The 20907-nt window shown below is 35.2% G+C and overlaps 1 protein-coding gene across 1 annotated transcript in view; it reads right to left on the reverse strand.

Annotated features, from left to right (window-relative positions):
* The window catches only part of LOC101168922 (uncharacterized), a 50087-nt gene that overhangs the window by 18321 nt on the left and 10859 nt on the right, over positions 1–20907 (reverse strand). The window contains exons 21-84 of the mRNA XM_023958671.2: positions 20877–20899; positions 20774–20795; positions 20370–20397; positions 20192–20270; positions 19964–20110; positions 19657–19862; positions 19421–19521; positions 19203–19321; positions 18955–19131; positions 18838–18869; positions 18662–18759; positions 17550–17572; positions 17439–17460; positions 17318–17345; positions 17137–17221; positions 16848–16994; positions 16359–16570; positions 16137–16240; positions 15463–15581; positions 15214–15390; positions 15093–15124; positions 14910–15007; positions 14325–14347; positions 14218–14239; positions 14097–14124; positions 13892–13976; positions 13592–13738; positions 13112–13323; positions 12892–12995; positions 12114–12226; positions 11858–12034; positions 11743–11774; positions 11540–11637; positions 11350–11372; positions 11246–11267; positions 11125–11152; positions 10959–11043; positions 10720–10866; positions 10355–10566; positions 10159–10262; positions 9840–9958; positions 9608–9763; positions 9195–9409; positions 8992–9077; positions 8739–8875; positions 8515–8640; positions 8256–8446; positions 8064–8152; positions 7767–7894; positions 7517–7644; positions 7289–7406; positions 5609–5827; positions 5337–5507; positions 4181–4330; positions 4017–4081; positions 3793–3922; positions 2774–2859; positions 2534–2663; positions 2044–2234; positions 1842–1932; positions 1629–1752; positions 1369–1550; positions 995–1150; positions 774–910 (exon numbers count right to left, since the gene is read on the reverse strand). Coding sequence (XP_023814439.2) covers positions 774–910; positions 995–1150; positions 1369–1550; positions 1629–1752; positions 1842–1932; positions 2044–2234; positions 2534–2663; positions 2774–2859; positions 3793–3922; positions 4017–4081; positions 4181–4330; positions 5337–5507; positions 5609–5827; positions 7289–7406; positions 7517–7644; positions 7767–7894; positions 8064–8152; positions 8256–8446; positions 8515–8640; positions 8739–8875; positions 8992–9077; positions 9195–9409; positions 9608–9763; positions 9840–9958; positions 10159–10262; positions 10355–10566; positions 10720–10866; positions 10959–11043; positions 11125–11152; positions 11246–11267; positions 11350–11372; positions 11540–11637; positions 11743–11774; positions 11858–12034; positions 12114–12226; positions 12892–12995; positions 13112–13323; positions 13592–13738; positions 13892–13976; positions 14097–14124; positions 14218–14239; positions 14325–14347; positions 14910–15007; positions 15093–15124; positions 15214–15390; positions 15463–15581; positions 16137–16240; positions 16359–16570; positions 16848–16994; positions 17137–17221; positions 17318–17345; positions 17439–17460; positions 17550–17572; positions 18662–18759; positions 18838–18869; positions 18955–19131; positions 19203–19321; positions 19421–19521; positions 19657–19862; positions 19964–20110; positions 20192–20270; positions 20370–20397; positions 20774–20795; positions 20877–20899 — 7066 coding nt within the window. The remainder of the gene's footprint in view (positions 1–773; positions 911–994; positions 1151–1368; positions 1551–1628; positions 1753–1841; positions 1933–2043; positions 2235–2533; positions 2664–2773; positions 2860–3792; positions 3923–4016; positions 4082–4180; positions 4331–5336; positions 5508–5608; positions 5828–7288; positions 7407–7516; positions 7645–7766; positions 7895–8063; positions 8153–8255; positions 8447–8514; positions 8641–8738; positions 8876–8991; positions 9078–9194; positions 9410–9607; positions 9764–9839; positions 9959–10158; positions 10263–10354; positions 10567–10719; positions 10867–10958; positions 11044–11124; positions 11153–11245; positions 11268–11349; positions 11373–11539; positions 11638–11742; positions 11775–11857; positions 12035–12113; positions 12227–12891; positions 12996–13111; positions 13324–13591; positions 13739–13891; positions 13977–14096; positions 14125–14217; positions 14240–14324; positions 14348–14909; positions 15008–15092; positions 15125–15213; positions 15391–15462; positions 15582–16136; positions 16241–16358; positions 16571–16847; positions 16995–17136; positions 17222–17317; positions 17346–17438; positions 17461–17549; positions 17573–18661; positions 18760–18837; positions 18870–18954; positions 19132–19202; positions 19322–19420; positions 19522–19656; positions 19863–19963; positions 20111–20191; positions 20271–20369; positions 20398–20773; positions 20796–20876; positions 20900–20907) is intronic.

Here is a 20907-nt window from a genome sequence, read left to right on the forward strand (position 1 = left end):
AGTGGGATGAATCAACAGCCAGTTGTTCTAATGCTTACATCATCCACACAATTTCAGAAATAGGGTGGACAAGCTCTTGCCAATTGAACTGAATGCCATCCATGTTCTGAGTATAATAAACCCCAGGTGAAACCGATTAACCATTCAGAAGAAAATCATGCAAAAGGGAGAGGAAACTCCACAACGACATGGTGGTCCAAATATCAGACATGTATGTCTTTCCTGAAAGGTTTTAAACCTTGCTGCTAACTACTAAAAATAAATAAGTTTTAGTTGGTATATAATAAAACTGCACAAGTGAATGACATCACAGAACTAAAATAAAGTTGGTTTACACTTGTTGAATATTTGAGCTCCTGCATTGCTCCTGCTGGGTAATTCAGCCTGAACAAGAAGTTTTTTTTTTCTTTTTCTGTAGTGTGTACAGCACTTCAAGCAGTGAATAAAAGTGTAATTTAATTATTTTAAATTGTTTTACATCACTGTGCAAATTAAAAGTGGTTATGCATTTGTTGTACACATAAATCTGAGATTAACCTATTAGTATAAACAATAAATTACAAACTGACATAAACTTTCTGTCATTAAACATTTGGATTAATAGATCAAGACCACTCAGAGAAAGTTAAAACTTTTTCTGCAGCTTTTTGTTTTCTAAACTCTTTAACTTTTACTCAAAATGACAATTTCCAAAGTGTTGAATTGTAATAAATTGCAAAACAATGTTTAATCTATAACACATTTGAAACACAATTTCAGTTCACATGTGTTACCTGAAGCTTTGTGATGAAATAGTCCTGATGACATCCACATCTAGAGAGCAGAGATTTGGTCCCCCAATAACATTCAGCTCTGCACTGCCTAGTTTGTTTCCTCCCACAGCCAGATACTTAGAGATGATAACCTTAGCCTGGAGGAGAAGAAATGTGCTCTGATCAAACAGCAGCCCTTAAATGTTGTTCACAGTCACAACAATAGTACTCTGTTTGCTCACTAAGCTTGGGTCCCAGCCTCCATTTGAAGAGTCCATCAAAGCAGCAAGCGTGTCGATTTTACTGATGGTCCATGAAAGAATATCCTGAACTGTGGCAACTCGAGAAGCTGCACTGAGGAGCTGAATCTGATCTTCTGGGATGATGGAGTTGTCAGCCTGTAATTGCACAGAAATAAAGTACACTGCATGCAATTCCAATTAAAGTAGGACATATTTTATTATATTTAAATCAATAATGGTTGTCTGTTCAAGTCTCACTACCCATAAGTATAAACTGGGGGTTTGTTCCATCCTTCATTATAAAAAAGATTAATACATGCATCAGTAATCAACCAAATGCTTTTAATATTTGCTTTGGAGATTTTATTAATCACCTCTTGTAGTTTTTGGAGAACAATCCTGAGGTATTCCACCTCATCCACCTTTTCTGTGATGGCATCCAAGTTGTCTTTGACGGTTGAAACTGACAGACAGTTGTTGAATTGGTTGATGTTATAGTCAAAGGGGAAGGTGGGGTCACTGATTGTGACCTGAGTGATTATTCCAACTGTGCATTCTGTGAAAATAAATCAGAAAAAACTTACACAAGAAAGTAAATAACAAGATAAAGACACATTTTCAGAGGCAGACGGACCTGCAGTTTGTTCTGAATCACTTTTGATGGACTGTCTTATCTCCTTCTTCAGTTGCCTCCTCTGTTCTCTGCTCACTCCACCAAAGACTTTCAGAAAGTATTTCAAGAAGTTACGCTTTGTGTCCTGCAAGGAAAATACATTTATGAGTTCAAACGTGATCCTCCATCCATGAGACCTTCCCTTCTAAACACTTGAAAGCACGTGTTACTCACCTGATCAAAGTGCTGATAGAAAGATGAAGGCAAATGCAGAGTTAACATCCCAAGGTCTTTTAGAGTTTGTTCATTCCATGTTGAAGAGAGTCTGATTACGATATAACAAACAAGGGGATTTTTTTAGGTACACCATTGTCTTTACAAGACTCAAAACTCCTATTTGTAATTGTAGAATTTGAAAAAACTGCAGTTTACGTACCCATAAGGTGTATTTCCATTGGTCAGAAGGGTTTCAACTGCAGCTGATTGACCAACAGTGAGATCCGGACAGTTCTTGAGTTGTTCCAGTATAGATGGATGAGAGTTTTGGATGTAGGAGCCATCAAGAATGCAGCACATGTTCCCCAAAACTGATACATTATCCTCAGACAAGCTTGTGCTAGTTATTCCCTTAAAGAAGGAGAAAAAAGAAAGAAAATACTATTTTAACTCAAACTTACTCTGAAGCTCAGGTTTATGCACCAATTTACATTTATTACACCATTGTGATAAGACTCAACAAATCTAAGGAGCCTGTTCATATTGTGACTGTCATATAGAAACAATAATATTACATATAGTTGAAAAGTGTACATTTTTCAAAGCAAACCCTTTATATGAATAGATATTGCTGTTGCAAATCCAGCATATTACAATTTTTGATTAAAGATTTTGCATAAACCATGTTTAGGGGGTTGCTCTAGACTCACCAAGCAGCTTCTTGCATTATCAAACAAAGCAGACCGTTTGTATGTCAGTGCTGGAGAAAAGATGGAGAAGTCGGCATCAGCCAACTCTTGAAAATAAGACCTGCAGCTGCTCTGTGGCACCAGAGAGTAACTGGAGGAAGAATAAGATAACACAGCAGTCATAATTAACATTCAAGTCTTTGTTATTAAAAAGCTCAAGTTTATTTGTGATCATAATTCAGTCTAAAAGTTGATTCTTACTCATAGTAAAGCAACACATCTGGAGGATAGAGGGAAAAGCTGGTGGCATCTGACTCGTCTTTGATTTGGTTGTACATGCAGGTCAGCTGTTGGGGAAAAGAAAATCATTTGCAAAACACATTCTGCCTGAATTGAAAAGTTGTTTTCAAAGATTACAATATTCTGTTTTTAGTTAAATGGAAACATTTTTATCGTTTAACTCCTCATGGTCAGGTTGCAAGTTCTTTTTTTCCACCTTTAAGTTTTACATGCTTTTTACAATTTAACGATAGAAAATGACACCATCTCAACAACTGGGGCGAAGACCAAATAAGAAGGAAAATTTTCTTTAACCTAAAATGACAGCCTAACAGCAAACACATTAAAGTAATTTTATTTCGGAAAATCTTGGAAAATTGTAAATGTTTGAAAATGGGGGTTGAGTTAAGACTGAGATCAGGAGACAATTGGAGCTGGACGAAAAGCTTGATGCCTTACTTGCCCAACAGGGCAGTACTGGCAGTCATTGAAAAATAGATGACAGCTTGGAGAAAGTTTTTGCTTGGACTGGTTATGGAAACGGAAATCTTATTACCCTGGTTTCTTGGGCAAAAATCACCTCACAGACAGTCAGACCACTTAAAAACACAGCTGGCAGACAGACACAGAGTCTTACCAAACTCTCACCCCAATCCTACATCATATGTAACATGTTTTTTTTTTATTATTCTTTTTTTGCACAAGAGGGGTTATTTTTTGTCTTGAGAAAATAATTCCTGCACTTTGTTACAGAAATGTGCAGATGTATGTTTTTTTTTGTTTTTTTCTTTTTTTTTTGTAACCTCTCTTTCCTCATGCAAATCCCCTCCTTAACTGGTGCTGACAAGGTCAGCTACCAAGAATTTCTCTCATTGAGCTTACTGTAGTATTTATCAATCCAAAACTGTTGTTGTTGTCACTTCCCAATAGATTTAATCTAATCATGAACATTTAAAACTGTGCAAACACACAAATATACTCATGCACTCCTGTCATCTTACTTGAGTCTCCACCAATGGAACCTTGTTTGTGCCTTTTCTCCGACAGGCTTTAATCAGATTCTTGATTTGCCTCTTTCCTAAAGATCTTATTGTTGTGCATGTAAACCCTTGTAGCACTGAGGAGGACAAGCTGCATACAAACAAACAAACGCATAAACATATTAGCAAATACAGTTCTATCAATTATGTATTTAAAAACATTTTTTGATTTGGTAGAATCTCACTTGTTTGGACCTCCCAGCTCAGCTGTCTCAGAGTTTGCTGCTATTATATCAAAGAACAATGCAACCTAACAAAAAATAAACAAAGAAAGAAAGAAAGAAACATTCTGTATTCTGAAGTTACATAAAAATATTATAACATCTGGCTATTTAACATTTGAACCTACCTGTTGGGGTTTCCATTTCTTTCGATTTAGTTTGATGACCGTGCTGCTGTCATTTGGGAACTGCAGCAGGTAAACTCCAGGAATCTCAGTAGCCAAATTATCTGGAACATTTTCTATGATGTGCAAACTGTTGGTGTTTAAATATATAATCTGTAGAAAGAGAATAAGCAAAATAACAAGACTAATTTATGACATCTACACTGCTGAAGGTTTTGTAAAAACTTTTTCTTGCATCGCTCATCAGACTGTCAGCAGACTCGAGTCTGACAGTTTACATTCTCAGTTTGAATTTTGGGTCAGACGAAGCACAATGACATGTAAACGAAAACAAATTACGCCAGTGGACCACTGTTTTGCAACTTCTGAATTTTCAGTAAAAAACACCATGAGAAATTACAATACAATTGATTTGGTTTATCACATTTGGTTTTTACATTGTGATTTTTTTTCCATATCTTGGATAAGTCCCACATATTATTTTTTGAAAAAGATTTTTCAAAAAGATTTAACTGTTTCAGCTATATTTTTGTCTAAAGTTAACAGCAAAATAAATGTGAAGTTCAGTTTATGGTTCTAATGCCGCTTGTCCAACAAACCTATAAATGCAATATGATGGTAAAAAGACCTGAACATTCTCACTGATGTTCAGTAATCAAAACCATCAAAAATTTACAATTACTTAGAGTTAAAAAAGTTACAGAGATAAAACAAAACATTTCTGAAATGTTTTTAAAGTGATTGTGCATTTTCCTTTGTTTAAATGTTTATGTATTGTTTACAAAGCTATTTAAGCTAATCTTTATTTTTTCATATTTTGTTTCCTTTTATGGTAGAAAGGAGGAGAAAAGTATATACAGAAATTATACCGAACATTTTAATTAGCTCAAATAGGTTCTTTAACATTAAATACATTTAATTAATTATTATGTAATCCAACAACACATTTATGAAAAAGCAAACAAAGACATAGAATCACATCTTGTCTAATGCCAGTTCATATTTAGTGTGAATAGCAAACCAATGATATTCTGGACATGTTCTCAAGTGAACACATCCAAGCGTTGTTTAAATTTATATACCTAAAGTATACAACTAAGATCCCAGTAGTCAGCCATGTTTACCTCTTACACTTTTATTACTGCTAAGGTTGTCTTACCTGTATCACAAAAGTCAGCTGAACAATCTGTGGAGCAGACAGGATGTAGAACAGGACTGAGGGGTTTCTGGATACAGTGACAAGATCAGAGCCGCTGATGCTGCTGAACACAGTTGATGGTACGCCAGAGATGAGGGAGCCCAGGTTTAGCAGCGAGGCTGAACTGTTGATCTGATTGGATGTAGAAGGTAAAAAAAAGACAAAAACGTAAACACATTGTCCAAAATGATTATTTTTGCTTAGTTGCTAATAAACACAATCTAACACAGTACCTGTACAGATCCTGACGTCAGCAAAGACAGGACAATGGCTTTGGCCTGTCCTATTCTCCAACCAATCACATTGCTGAGAATGTTGAGAGAATCCACCAAGTCTGAAGGCTTCAAAGACTTTATCTGGCTTATGGACAAGCTGGTGCTTTCATTACCGAGGGCAGAAATAACTTTGGCATCAATGTTCTCACCAAAGTTACTTGCCAAAGCAGCAGCAATCTATAAAAAACAATGCATGAGCTGTAAATCCAGGTAAAATATGTAAATGATAACACAGCGATTACAATTATTTTCAATTTTACAAGTATTTGAAGAAAATAACAAGAAGTCTTTCAAATGATGATGGTGATAGTGATCTGGTTTGGATTTCAAATTTTCCTTCCATACAAATACACATAGAAATACTCATGAACTTAATAAACCTATATTCTGTACTTACTTTACTCACATCCCACAGAACTGATATTTTAGACCGTGCTTCTTTTTACATGCTTGGTCTTAATTTCTGTCCCTGGTGTAAATGGTTTACACAACAAGATACATAGGCCAGAGATGCTATGCTAGCCTTTTACCATTGTCTAATGAACATAAACAGCAACGCCATACTAGAAAGGTCAGTAGACAATAACACATGGCTTACGAGATACAGTAAAATGAATGAAAAATGTTTAATTTTGGTACGATTTAAAAAGAAAAAAAATTGACCTAGGATATTAACATCCTTTAAGTGCAACAGCGGAACAAAATTTCAAACTTTTCTATTAATAAATGTCTTTATATAGGAAACGCAATGCGTACCTAATAAATGGGTGTGATTATATTCAAATATACACACATGCTAAGATTTACGCAAGCTGTTAGAGTCCTAAAAGAAAGGTCAGGTGGGCAGCCTACATCGCGATGCACCACTGCAGGAGATATGCACCCCGCGGTAATGTGCTTCAATTCTATTGGTCATCTTCCAAAAAACAAAAACAAAAATTGGTGGTCTTGCCAGGAAATGTGGAAATAGTGCGAAGTTTAATCTTACCATTGACTTTGAATAGACAACAAGATCAGCCTAAACATTGACCATTCAGACAGTAAACTCACTCAGATCTTCCTACGATGTTTTCTATAAGTTCTCAGTTACAAAGCCTCTCTTTTAAACTTAAATTTTCTTAGTTTTTTAACCTTTTGATGATCAGTCCTTCATAAATCTTGCTTCTGAGGAATCAATGCTTTTGAACTACTCCTTTCTTTATTTCTGATGCTGTGTATGTCTATTATTGTCTGCTGTCTTAAATTTCTAAAGTTTAATGTAATTGCTGTGCTTACTATACATTTTTCCTATGTAATTGTACTTTGTATGGTGTCTTTTGGTGCATTTGCAGTAAAGAACATGAATTATGATCAACCCTAGGGAATCCATGGGGTCACATTTACTTATTATAATTTTTGGCTGTTAATTGCTGATACTCTAAATGAACAAGCATTCAAAATGGGTCAAGTTAACCTTAAACCCCAGAAGACAACTGTGCCTGGTTTCACCAGGGTTAAATTTACTGTACTTCTGTTAGGCCTCACTTCACCATGTCTATGTTTTCTTTAACCTTTTTAGTCTTTCTTTGTTTTTTTACATACATCTATTAAGAAATTTGTACTATCAGTATCTCTGTGTTTTCTTATTGTTTTATTTACCTGTGGATCTAGGTCTGTACAAACTCTGTTGACATTTCCCAAAACCGTCAAACTTTCTTGTGAAGTCAACTGAGTGAACACCCGGCCAGGAGCAAAGCACTGACCCAATGAAGGAAGGCTTCAAAGAGAATGAACACAGGTTGGACAGTTTAAGGTCACATGCTTTGTGTAATAATGTGTTGAAGATTTGTGGTATACATACAACATATTCTGGTGCCTTAAACTTACCCAAGTGGACTGAAGTTGATGTCTTGCTGATAAACTAAGTGAATGTAGTAGATGACTATTGTCACATCCACCTTATACTGATTAAGAAGCAGAAGATTCTGAGGATTCACTGTGAACAGCTGCAGATCCTGAAAAGAGACGAAACCAATTCAGTCTACAAGCTTTGAAACTGTGGATATAGTTTTATTCATACAGAAAAAAAAAACAAAACAGAACAGTACTTTAGGAATGTCCATATGAGATAAAATACCTGTTGAGAACCAAATGACTGAAGATCCACCACAGTGAGAAAAGTGATGAAAGAGCCGATGTACTCTGCGAACCAGGCTGTGGAGTTCAGCTCTGGGTTGTTGCTGTCGTAGCACTTTGGTGATGTTGCTGTTTGAAACAAAAAAATCCAAAGCTTTATCTAACATTTCATACAGAATCTCCAAATCACGATTTAACACAAACAAGTCCTAAACTTTCTTAAGTCTGTTGATAAAGTTAGGGGTAAAAATGAAAAACTTGTCCTTAATATTCAAGGATTAAAAGAGAATCAACTGACCTGATGACAGATAAACCTTGATGGTGTTGTACACATCTTGGTTGGTGAAGTCAGTAACAGAGTAGTTGTAGGAACCAAGAGCAGAAACACTAAAAAAAACACAGAATGAACTCATGAGAATCACTTTCAGAAGAACACAGATATTTTGTCTTCATTGTAACATGAGAATGGATTTGTAAAAAACAAACATACATCTTCTGGAAGGCCAAACATGAGGCGTTGATTGAGGTGATTTGGTTGATCTGAGTCTTTGTGAGGAAGACCAAGTAGTTGGGGAGACCTCGATCAAACCAGGCGTTGACCTCTGACCTGCTGGAGCTCCTGAGAGCAATGGGCCAGACGCAAGGCAGAGTTCTCTGTCTCACCTGCTCTGGCAGAGACTCCTGAAGAGAACATTCAGGTTCAAGTCTTTGTGCTTTCACATTGTTTTGTGTGTTTGTGTTTTACATACAGTTTCTAGAAACACTGGTATCTGGAGGTAGCTGCTGTAAAGCTGACAAAGCTGTGATTCTTGTCCAACAACATTAGTGTGACGCAAGAAATCCCCAAGATCTGATGGAGGCATGGAGTTTATCAGCTAGAGGGGAGACACAAATACAAGAAATGTTACTTGAGTTTTGTTTTTCTGTCCTATTACTTCAGAGTTTCCTGCAGACAGCTTTCATGTCCACACACCTGTTGGTTTCTGTCTGGAGGAATGAGGGACAAGAAGGTGGTCAGGTTAGGGAACTGGAATCCCAAGAATGAGCTCCTCAGGAAACTGTAGAAGCTGTAGCTGTAGTTGTCCCCATAGCAACGGAGAGGTGATGGACCTACATTGAATGAGATTGCGGTTAAGTAAAATTTGTTTAAATCAATTTTATTCTTTGCAGCATTAAAAATGAAAGAAAAAGCACAGATTTGCTTCCCCTTCATGTGGTTTATTTACCTTGAAGAGCCTGGATGATACGACTTTGAATTTCTGTCTGGGTGTCATTACTCAGAGATGAGATGGTTTGGTTGAGAAGGTTTACACTAAAATAGAAACATAAAATATATATGTTTTTTAAAGTTTTGAAAAATAATTTTGACGACTTAATTTGAACATGATGAAAAGCGAATTACTGTGTAATATTTCTAGTTTTAACTCACCCCTGCTGCTCAATACTGCAGTTTCTTCCTGACAGTATTTGAAAGTATGGGGCAACATGGTAAGGTGCCAAATTCACCAGCAGGGGGCGGAGACGAACTTGGAGCCACAGTGACACGATTGCATCACTGACTGACTGACTGGAGAGGTTTGCACGATAAAACACAACCTGCAACATGGCTGACCTCACAGTAGAGGGAAGAATGTATTCACGACCCTGCAGAACAAAATTCCAACACAAATCATTTCCGTTTTTTCACACAAGGAAAACAACCAGAAATCTTCAATGCTGTTTTTTTTAACTATGTAGGAATGCACAGTAACTTACAGTAACAGATTCACTTCACTTAAAATAGCATTTTTTTTGTTTTGTTAGTTCCATCAATTTTTATTTTTATTTCCAGAATGTCCTTACCAAGATGGCCGGTGAGAAATTATCAAAGAAGGAGCCAAGTTGTTGATCGGGAACATAACTCATCACCATGGTAACTTGATCAATAGTTGTGATCTGGCCAGTTGTGATAAAAACCTCTGCGAGCTGTCTGATAGACAGAAATGACAGGGCTTCCATCTGCATGTTAAAAGACAGAAGTTAAAGCATAAACAAATAAACAATATGATTACAAAGAATGCCAAAAATAACAGACCGCTGAGAATTGTGGGTAGAGCTCTTGAAAGTCTTGAATAGACAACAAGACGGAAAATCCTCCCACGTTGTTCTGGAGCCACTCTGAGCTGCTGTTGATGTTGAAGATGCAGCCAGGATCTAAAGCACACAAACAAAAATACAATCTATTTTACCAAAATATGACAGCAGAAGCTGTTAACAGCTACAATCTTTACAATTTGTGAATGAACTTTACATGTCTACAATACAAGTATAGAATGGTGCTTAGGGTATAAATGATATTTATGTCAATACTGTGGCAGTGTTTGAGTAAATGTTAGTAAGACCACACCCCTCACCTGCAGTGTTGTTCCTTTTCAGGTAAATCTTGATGAAGTTTGTGTACACAGAGATTTGCCTAGGAAGAGCCATCTGTGGCTGAACTTGACTTAAAATCTGCACTCTGAGTTCAGAGAGAAATTTAAAAAATAAGGGAAGTTGTAAAGTTGGATGTAAACTAACAACAGGAAAAATCATGTTTGCCACAGAACTTACATATACTGGTAGGAGCTGCACTGCAAATCTTTTGTTGACAAACACGAGAGGAAATCGTTGGAAACAGCAGACAAGAACGGACGAAGTCGATTATTGAACCACAGTTGAAGAGTCAAAGGATCATTTAGGGTGTCATTGCTGAATTGGTCAAGTTTGATTTCTTGAATGCTGTCCAGGATCATGGAAGCTGAAGGGTTCATGGGGTTGATTGTCTACAAAACATAAAAAGTAATAATTTCCAAAGCCATGTTATATTAAATATATTCTTTTTTTCTAAATTATACATTCCAATTTTTACACCTGTTTTTACTCTTTTTTAACCACATTCTTACATCATTGTAAAATTTCAGTAAATGTCTTCATACTGAGTTTGTTAGAAGATCCAGAGCTGCATCCAGCACCCCAGAAGCTTTATTGAGGAGAAGCTTCCAGACTTGCGTGGACCCGCTTGAGCTGGAAGATCGATTACATTTCAGTATCTCTGCCAAGTCCTGTGCAGTTAATGCTGAAAGCTGTTAAAATGACAAAGTTGAAACAATCAGCATGAACTTTTTTCCCTTGAATGTTTTTTATAGTATTTATTTATTTCATCTCGGTATCTTACAGAAGCACATGCAAATTCCTCCACAGAAAAGTCACAAAAACGGCCTCCCATCTTCCCACTGTTGAGCTGAAGCTGAAGCTCTGTGCTGTAAAGAAAAGATTCACAAAAAAAGTACTGTTTTTGTCCTTTTTTTGCTTTAGTCTATTAAAACACTTAAAAGTATTACCTGTTTACCCCAACACAGACATTTGACTCTGTAAAACAGAAATCAAACATGTGGTTAAAATAAAGCAACAGTTGGTAGGAAACCCTTTAGAACAAACTTTAGCATGAAATCAAAGACTTACCATTTGCTGTGACAACATTGCACTTTAGAGAAAAAAGCACACATGAATAAAAATCCTTAATTATTGAAACAAACATTTGAAATAATTAAAAACAAATAAGTTACCTCCCCACTGAATATGGCACAACCTAAAGTAACAGGAAAAAGTGACAAAAATTAATGTTAGAATATTATTAATCACTACAGAAATCTGCAAAACATCAATGGTTTAGCCAATTAATAAGAAAAAAAAACTGCCGTTAAATTACTAAAAAGTCTTTGTTGTGTAATGACACACTTTATATGAACTTCATACCAGGTAGGATGTTCTTGGATAAGTTTGCTCTGACGCTTGGAATAAACGAAGCAACGTCAAGAGAAGCTGTGGCTTCAATATAGTCAAGTTGGGTAAATCTAGAATCACAAAAAAAAAATCCACACAGTTAAGATTTTATTTTTTATTTTCAACACAGGAAGATCATCCAAAAAAAGAGAAAATATAATTTGGTCTGGACTTACAGTGTTTTGTATGATGTGCAGGAAAGAGTTCCCTTTAAAATGAAAGAACAGAAGGATCAATGGTACCAATCCAAATACAGGAATAGAATACGTCCAAAACAGTGAAGTGGTTTACCATTTCCAAGAACACGACAAGGAATGAGAGGAACTCTGTAAACTTCCTCTCTCTTGGAGACTCAGTGAAATAATCAAAGAGCTTGTTGATAATGACGTCTGTGTTTGGCAGAGTGGGATATTTCAGCACCAGCAGCTCTGCACTCTGCTTTGGACTCAGGACACTCAGAGCCTCTATCTGAAATGGATGATTTATAAGTACAATAAGTTTTAACGCAGTAATGCATTTAATAAATATGTTGCTGTAAGAAACATACAGGATTGAACTGTGGGTAGAGATTGAACAGCTCGCTGACTGAGGCAAACTCAGAGAAGGAACCCAGGTTGATCCTCAACCACTGTGCACTGCTGATGGAAGCAGACAGACAACCTGGAACACATTGAAAAATGCAAAAAGATTTGTTTGTTTGTTTTTTAACAATACTTAATTTAAGGATTCAGTACCATTTTGACAAATATTAAAACTAGTCTTACAAATCCTAATCTTGTTATACATTTGTTGAAATTTACACTGAGGTACAAGTAGGTACAACAGTTGAAACCAGTCTAACTATTTTTGTGTCTTACATTATATAAATATATTACTAAAGCATGGAATAAGCTCTATAAGTTGACTGGTGACTTTAAATTGTCCCTGCAGAGTAAATAAAAATAGATTGCATTGTATATTATATTATATTATATTATATTATATTATATTATATTATATTATATTATATTATATTATATTATATTATATTATATTATATTATATTATATTATATTATATTATATTATATTATATTATATTATATTATATTATATTATATTATATTATATTATATTATATTATATTATATTAAAACAAAAAAAATACTCTAAATGAGATAAAAATACAAAACGTCTTTTTTAAGAATGTCAAAGATTATACTCAAATTTACTTGTGATAACCTTATCTCTCTGTTTGGTTTATAATAAGCATTCCAGCACATTTAGAATAGACAACAGTTTTTTGCATGTTATATTTTTATGGTTTTTTCACATAAAGATTCTTACCTGCTGTATCATTCCTGCTCAGGTAAACCTGGATAAAATCTGTGTACACAGACATCTGAGTGGATGGATTCATCTGTGTTTGGGTCAGACTCAAACTCTGCAAGCTAATTTCAGAGATGAGAAAAAAGACACAACATTAATAAAATATCACTGCAGTGTTTAATGAATAATCTGCAGTTGTTGTAGAGTAATTCTAGTTGATCAATGCTGCAGTGCTTACATAAACTGGTAGGAGCTGCACTGCAGTTCTTTAGTTGCCAGACATGAGAGGAAATCAGTGGAAACTGCTGGTAAGAATGGATGAAGGCGTCTGTTGAACCACAGCTGCAGCATGGAGGGATTGTTCAGGGCGTCGGTGCTGAACAGGTCCAGTCGGATTTCTCTTATGCTGTCCAGAATCACTGACACTGAGGGACTGCTGGGGTCAAAGGTCTAAAACACAATAAAATATGTCATGAAGCCATTTTATGTTTAGCTTCTCATAATAAAGACACAACAAAAACTGCAAGTGAAGTAGCATTATTGCTGTACCAAGAGGTACAGAGAAAACTGTATTGGTAAAATGAAAAATAGTTGTTTTGATTTAAATATTGATAAATAAATAATAAACATTAACATGCTCCAAAATGGCTTTTTATGAAATAAGTAATCTACTTAGTAAGTTCTATATTACAATTTTAATAAAAAAAACAATTCCTACTGTGTTTGCTAGAAGATCTAGAGCTTCATCCAGCACTCTGGTTGATTTGACCAGGAGAAGTTTCCAGACAGGTTTGGACTCATTTAAGCTGGAGGATCGACCACACTTCATCACTGCCGCCAGGTCCTGTGCTCTTAACGCTGAGAGCTTTTAAAAAAAACAAGATGGACAACAATAAAATGAGCATCAGTGAACCTGAAACAAAACTTTCCAACACTGTCTTAAGGCTGATAATAGTCCAAGATGTGTGTCTGTGTGTAGGTGTGAGTGTGGGTGTGTGTGCTTGTGTGTGTGTCTTACAGAGGCACAAGCAAATTCCTCCACAGGAAAGTCACAGAAACGTCCATTCATCTTTCCACTATCCAGTTGGAGCTGAAGCTCTGTGCTAAAGTTGTAAAAGCACAAAAATATTTAGCATTTAAATTCACCTTACAAAGACTTGAAAAATATTAAAATACAGGTATATACGGTTTTAAATTTATTTTATTTTAGATTTTATCTCTACCTGTTGACTCCAAAACAGATGTCTGCTTCTGTAAAAGATTAACATGAAATAATATTAAATTATAAACTAATAAGACTAATTTATAATAAACCAAAATCCTGCATGCAGTGATAAGACTCACCATTTGCTGTGGTAACTTTGCACTTATAGGAGAGAAAAACAGACATTTTAAATGTTTTATGAAATTAACACATTTTTAATAAACCAAAATAGTATTCAGTTAGTTACCTGTCCAGGATATATGATGCAACCTAAAAATAAAAATTAGATTATATCAAAAGACATTTTTGGAAACTTTATAGAAATTTATTTAATTCATCTGAACATTTACATAAAGCTTTAAACAAACGAATAAAAATAAACGAAAACATTGATTTTGTTGAATTCCAATTGTACATCACTCAACAGATTGAATGTTTTTAAGTTGGTTTAAATTTAAACGTAAAACTATCAAATATTACAGCCATCAATGTACAGACACAAAACCTTATTAGGCAAAGTGCATTATGCAAATGACCAAGGAAATAACCAGCTTTGTCATAAGTACTATTTTTAATATGGTGTATATATAGTCAACATTGTAAAGGTGTGTGACCTGAATTTTTTGGTCAACAGAGTGATGGAGTCATTGAGTGAGCAAGACAACACATCTGCACTTATGGGATGTTATCACATGTTACTAGTTAATACACACTTTGCCTTATTGGGTGGAGATAAACTACTCTGTGCTTATTGTTCTTCATTAAGAACAGAATATAATAAATAACATATTTATGAATAGTTGTCCACGTTCCTTGCGTGTCAAACTCTTACCTGGAGGTATGTTGTTGAATAAAGCAACTTTGGTGTCCATTATGGATGAAGCAATATCAAGAGAAGATGTGGCTGAGGAGTTGTCAAATCTGGTGAAACTGGAAAAACAAAAGAGAAAGAGTGAATTTTGCTTAGTTATCCAATTTAAAAACATCATAGCAATATTTTTCATTCTAAACTCACAGTGTTTTGTATGAGGTACAGGACACGTTTCCCTTCAAAAAGATACAGACAGATAATTGAAGATTTTGGGTAGAAATATCAAGATTTTTGTAAGTGTGAGAAAAATATTTTATATGTTTACCATTTCCAGAAACACGACAACGAATGACAGGAACTCTGTAAACTTCCTCTCTCTTGGAGACTCAGTGAAATAATCAAAGAGCTTGTTGATAATGACGTCTGTGTTTGGCAGAGTGGGATATTTCAGCACCAGCAGCTCTGCACTCTGCTTTGGACTCAGGACACTCAGAGCCTCTATCTGAAATGGATATTTTTGTTATCAACAACACATTTGCTGTTAAAAAAAATAAATCAGTTGTTAAAATCTTACAGGATTGAACTGTGGGTTCAGATCAAACATCTCGGTGACTGACAGAAGCTCTGAGAAAGAACCCAGGTTGTCCTTCAGCCACTGTGCACTGCTGTTGGAGGACGACAAACAGCCTCCATCTGGAACAGACGCGAAAACAAAAATGATTTAAACAAAAAATTATTTATGAAGTAAACCTTTCAAAATTTAGAGAAACTGTGAACAAATGCTAAATGTTATTCTCCAAAAGCTGCTTTATTAGTATAAATGCCCAAAATTAGACCATTTAGACATGATAACTAATTCCTGTTTCATTGTTTATTAAAGTTCAATTTTATGTAAAGAGGGAAATTTCATTAAGTTAGCAGATCCTTTAATGTTTACTTAATCTCTTCTGTTCCCAAATACAAGGCCAATTTCAGTTACTTAGGATGGTTCTCTCAACTGAACTGAAGTTTGAAACAGACAGCTTATTATTTTGAACAATATTGTGAGATGCCGTCATGTGTTTGCCTAATTTTTTAACAATTTGTTTCAGTGGTGTAGAAAGCTGTTGAAACATAAGAATGAAGTCGTTTTTTCAGCAATAGAAAAAATTTCAGTTACCTGGTATGGCAAAATATATCAACATAATAATAAAGAAATGAAAACAATAGTTTAACTATTTTCATCAAAATTTACATAAAGATTCGTACCTGCTGTATCATTCCTGCTCAGGTAAACCTGGATAAAGTCTGTGGACACAGACATCTGAGTGGATGGATTCATCTGTGTTTGGGCCAGACTCAAACTCTGCAAGCTAAGTTCAGAGATGAGAAAAAAGACACAACATTAATAAACAATATCACTGCAGTGTTTAATGAATAATCTGCAGTTGTTGTAGAGTAATTGTAGTTGATCAATGTTGCAGTGCTTACATAAACTGGTAGGAGCTGCACTGCAGTTCTTTTGTTGCCAGACATGAGAGGAAATCAGTGGAAACTGCTGGTAAGAATGGATGAAGGCGTCTGTTGAACCACAGCTGCAACATGGAGGGATTGTTCAGGGCGTCGGTGCTGAACAGGTCCAGTCGGATTTCTCTTATGCCGTCCAGAATCACAGACACTGAGGGACTGCTGGGGTCAAAGGTCTAAAACACAATAAAATATGTCATGAACCACAACACAACAAAACACAACAAAAATTACAGGTGAAATAGCATTATTGCTCTAGAGTAAAACCAAGAGGATACCGTATTGGTAAAATAAAAAAAAAATAAAAGACTACTATAAAAATGAACAAATCTGAGAAAGCGGATATTTTTTATGTGTGAGTATTTTGAACATGCTCCATGCTTCAAGGCTGTGTAAGAAAAAGATCATCTTTCTAAACTCTAAATTATAATTTTTAATAAAAAGAATTCCTACTGTGTTTGCTAGAAGATCTAGAGCTTCATCCAACACTCTGGTTGATTTGACCAGGAGAAGTTTCCAGACAGGTTTGGACTCATTTAAGCTGGAGGATGGACCACACTTCATCACTGCTGCCAGGTCCTCTGCTCTTAACGCTGAGAGCTGTTAAAAAAAACAAGATGGACAACAGTAAAATGAGCATCAATGTGACCCTGTAAACAAAACTTTCCGACACTGTCTTATGGTTGATAATTGTCCAAGATGTGTGTGTGTGTGTGTGTGTAGGTGTGTGTGCGTGTCTTACAGAGGCACAAGCAAATTCCTCCACAGGAAATTCACAGAAACGTCCATTCATCTTTCCACTGTCCAGTTGGAGCTGAAGCTCTGTGCTAAAGTTGTTAAAGTACAAAAAGCATTGAAATTCACCTGAGAAAAACTTGAAGATATTAAAATTAGGTTAAGTAGATAAAATGTATTTTCTTTACCTGTTGACTCCAAAACAGATATCTGCTTCTGTAAAAGGTTTACATGAAATAATGTTAAATATTAAACTAACAAAAATAATGTATTATAAAGCAAAAATCTGCATGCAGTGACAATACTCACCATTGACCATGGTAACATTGCACTTATAGGAGAGAAAAAACAATTAATATTAAAAAATTATATTCAATTATCAATTGCCATAAATAAAGATACACAGACACACGCAGTTACCTGTCCAGTGTATATGATGCAACCTAAAGAGAAGAAAAGTTAATTAAAAAGAGCAGGGTGAATTCTAACAGGCATTATTATTTTACCAGTATGCCTTCTGTAAAAAAGTAAACACTGCTTGATTTTTTTAACCACAAACAAACAAATGACAGAACTACAAAGCTATTTCAGCCCTTTGTGTTACATTAAGTATGAAAAGTGGTATGTAAATAGAGACTGATTTGAGTTATCAAGAACGTAATAGTAGTTGCAGGCTTTAAACGCTACATGCAATTGATGGCTTCTTTGTATTTACTCATGCTCTAAACGTTTTGCAAATTATGGTGGTCATTCAGACAAGTTGCAGTTATGTTGAAATGAATACCTAGATAGGCTCTGCATCGATTTATTCACCCAGAAAATGTAATGTATGAATTTTGAACTTTCTTCACTAAAAGTAAAAGAACTCATCTACAATATGGGTCATGTGTAAATGTAAACAAAAAAATAAACTACAGTTTCCACAGATTCAGTGATAATTAGTGTTTAAAAGACAATATTTAGCAATAGATAACGCCTGATTTTACTTTCTTCAGACAAGTGAAGATAAATAAAATATGCAATGCTGTTTAAAGGTAAAAAAGTAGCCTAAGATGAGGATTCAATAAACCCTCCAAAAATATAAACTTTTTTTAGGATCAAAGTTATTTTAGATAACTCTCTACTAGTATCCTGCTCACATCAGAATATCTGTTCACACAATAAATTTGCTTTTTCTATCATGTGGGATTTTTCACATATACTATTATTATTAGATTAGATTTGCTTTATTGTCATTGTCTGTTGTACAATGAGATTGAATCATCCCCATTACATCGCAAGAATAGCAAGGAAGAACGAAATACAACATTAAACAAACAGATCAGTACATACAAGTGTACATATATAAACTATAATGAAGAATGTCCGGAATGAGTGTGCAAAATTGCGTATAAAAATTGTGTGTATTACATCAGAAAACAGAGAACAACATTTTTCTAAAGACCATGCATGAAAATTGACATTTGTGTACTTAATAGTGTAGAATAGCACTGCTCTAAACTCATGTACAAATACTGTAATTAAAATCTTACCAGCTGGAATGTAGTTGGTTAAAGCCAGTTTAGTGTCCATTATGGATGAGGCAATGTCCAAAAAAGATGTGGTTGAGGTGTTGTCAAGTCTGGTGAACCTAGAGAACAAAAACAACTAAAATCAATTACAATATCTATAAAATCTCTTCAAAATTAGGAGAATATTCCAAACTTACAGTGTCTTGTATGATGGACAGGACACATTTCCCTGTCAATGCATAGGAAAAACAAGTTTAATAAAAATTCTATGAGAACTTTTGTTTATTCAAAGTGAGATTTTTTTATCAATTTACCATTTCCAGAAACACAACAAGGAATGACAGGAACTCTGTAAACTTCCTCTCTCTTGGAGACTCAGTGAAATAATCAAAGAGCTTGTTGATAATGACGTCTGTGTTTGGCAGAGTGGGATATTTCAGCACCAGCAGCTCTGCACTCTGCTTTGGACTCAGGACACTCAGAGCCTCTATCTGAAATGGATATTTTTGTTATCAACAACACATTTGCTGTTAAAAAAAGAAATCAGTTGTTAAACTCTTACAGGATTGAACTGTGGGTTCAGATCAAACATCTTGCTGACTGACAGAAGCTCTGAGAAAGAACCCAGGTTGTCCGTCAGCCACTGTGCACTGCTGTTGGAGGTAGACACACAGCCTGGACCTGAAACAAGTAGAAACAGCTCAAATAAAATGTAATAAAGTATGAAAATGTTTCTGAGTAGTCTTTTCAGATTTTTTTTTTTATGATGGCCAGCAGTACCTGTGTGAGGTTCTGACAGGAAACGGAGGATGAAATCCCTCAAGACTGTTTGCTGCTGTTGGAATGTCATGTCTCTGAACTGACGGCTAAACACCTGCACTCTGTTGATACAAAATGTGTTCATTTGACTTCAAAAACATGCAGTTTTTATAACTATTGTAATGTTATTAGATTTCATATTTTAAATGTAGATTACAAAGTATAGGTGGCTTATCATTGTGTGGACAAATGCTTACATCTGATGGTACGACTGACAGCTGAGGTTCCTGCTGCTCAGACACAGCAGGAACATTTCTGAGGCAGACGGCAGGAAGCCACTTAAACGCTCTGAGAACCACAACTTGATCACATTGCTGTCCATCAGCTGTTCATTAGTTAGCAGGAAGAGCCTCATCTCTCCAATGACATCCAAAATCTCAGGTGCTGATGGACTGACCATAGACTGTTGGAAATCAAATTCAACATTAGAAGCATTGTGACTGCATTTAGGAGTGAATTTTTGGGGCTTCACAATATCATATCAGAGTTTGCTAAAGAACAAACCATGTTAGTCAACAGGTCCAGTGCTGGATCCAAGACATTGGAGAGTTTAGTGAGCAGCAATTTCCACAACACTCTGGAGCGGCTGCTGTTTCTGGGCAGATCACATCTCAGGAGGGAAGCCAGCTGATTAGCTGCAAAATTCTCCAACTGTGGAGAGATAAAACTTGGTTTTCTTACATTACCAGTGACAAAATATCAACATTCAGATTTAGTTTTATTAAAAATCACCTGTGCACATGCATATTTCTCCAGAGTGAAATTGCAAGGAACGTGGGTGGACATGCTGATGTAGAATTCCAGGTCAGAGCTGTCGAAATGATGGAGAAGAACGTTTATGTCAGTTTAAAGTCAGTCATGTTCATACAGTTCAGAATATTTTAGATATAAACAAAAGATGAGGGATTACCTGTCAATGTCTTTACAAATGCTTGTGCCTTCAGAAAACAGATTAAAACAATATTACTTCTATATTTGGTTGTTTTATTATCAAAAAAAAACTTTTTGAAACAACTTTTCAGGGAAAAAGAGCAAAACTGATAAATTTTTTTTAGAAAAGAGATTACAATAGTTATAATTATGCACTTGGTTATTTTATTAACCAATAAGAAATGTTGGAATTAACTTTTCTGGGAAAAAGAATAAAAACTGTTTGATAAAAATAAATCACAGCTGACTTTTTCTATAAAATATGTTTGTAGGGAATAACAAACCAGAAGATTACATTGACCTGACTAAAATAATCATTATTGTGAACGTGCCCTTAGAAAAGCGTGAGAATCTGCAAATAAAACAGTAAAAAAAAAGTCTTACCATTAACATGGGTTTGTGGGCACTGTTAACAAAAGTAAAAACAAATTTAAACACGTTTCACCGTCGTCTAGAAGCATTTTTCGATAGAGAAAAAAGATCTCACCATGAAGTTTACTGTCGTACAATCTGTACAA

Source organism: Oryzias latipes, chromosome 1 (genome assembly GCF_053564925.1).
Source record: "Oryzias latipes strain Hd-rR chromosome 1, Olatipes_Hd-rR_3.1".
Lineage (NCBI taxonomy): Eukaryota > Metazoa > Chordata > Actinopteri > Beloniformes > Adrianichthyidae > Oryzias > Oryzias latipes.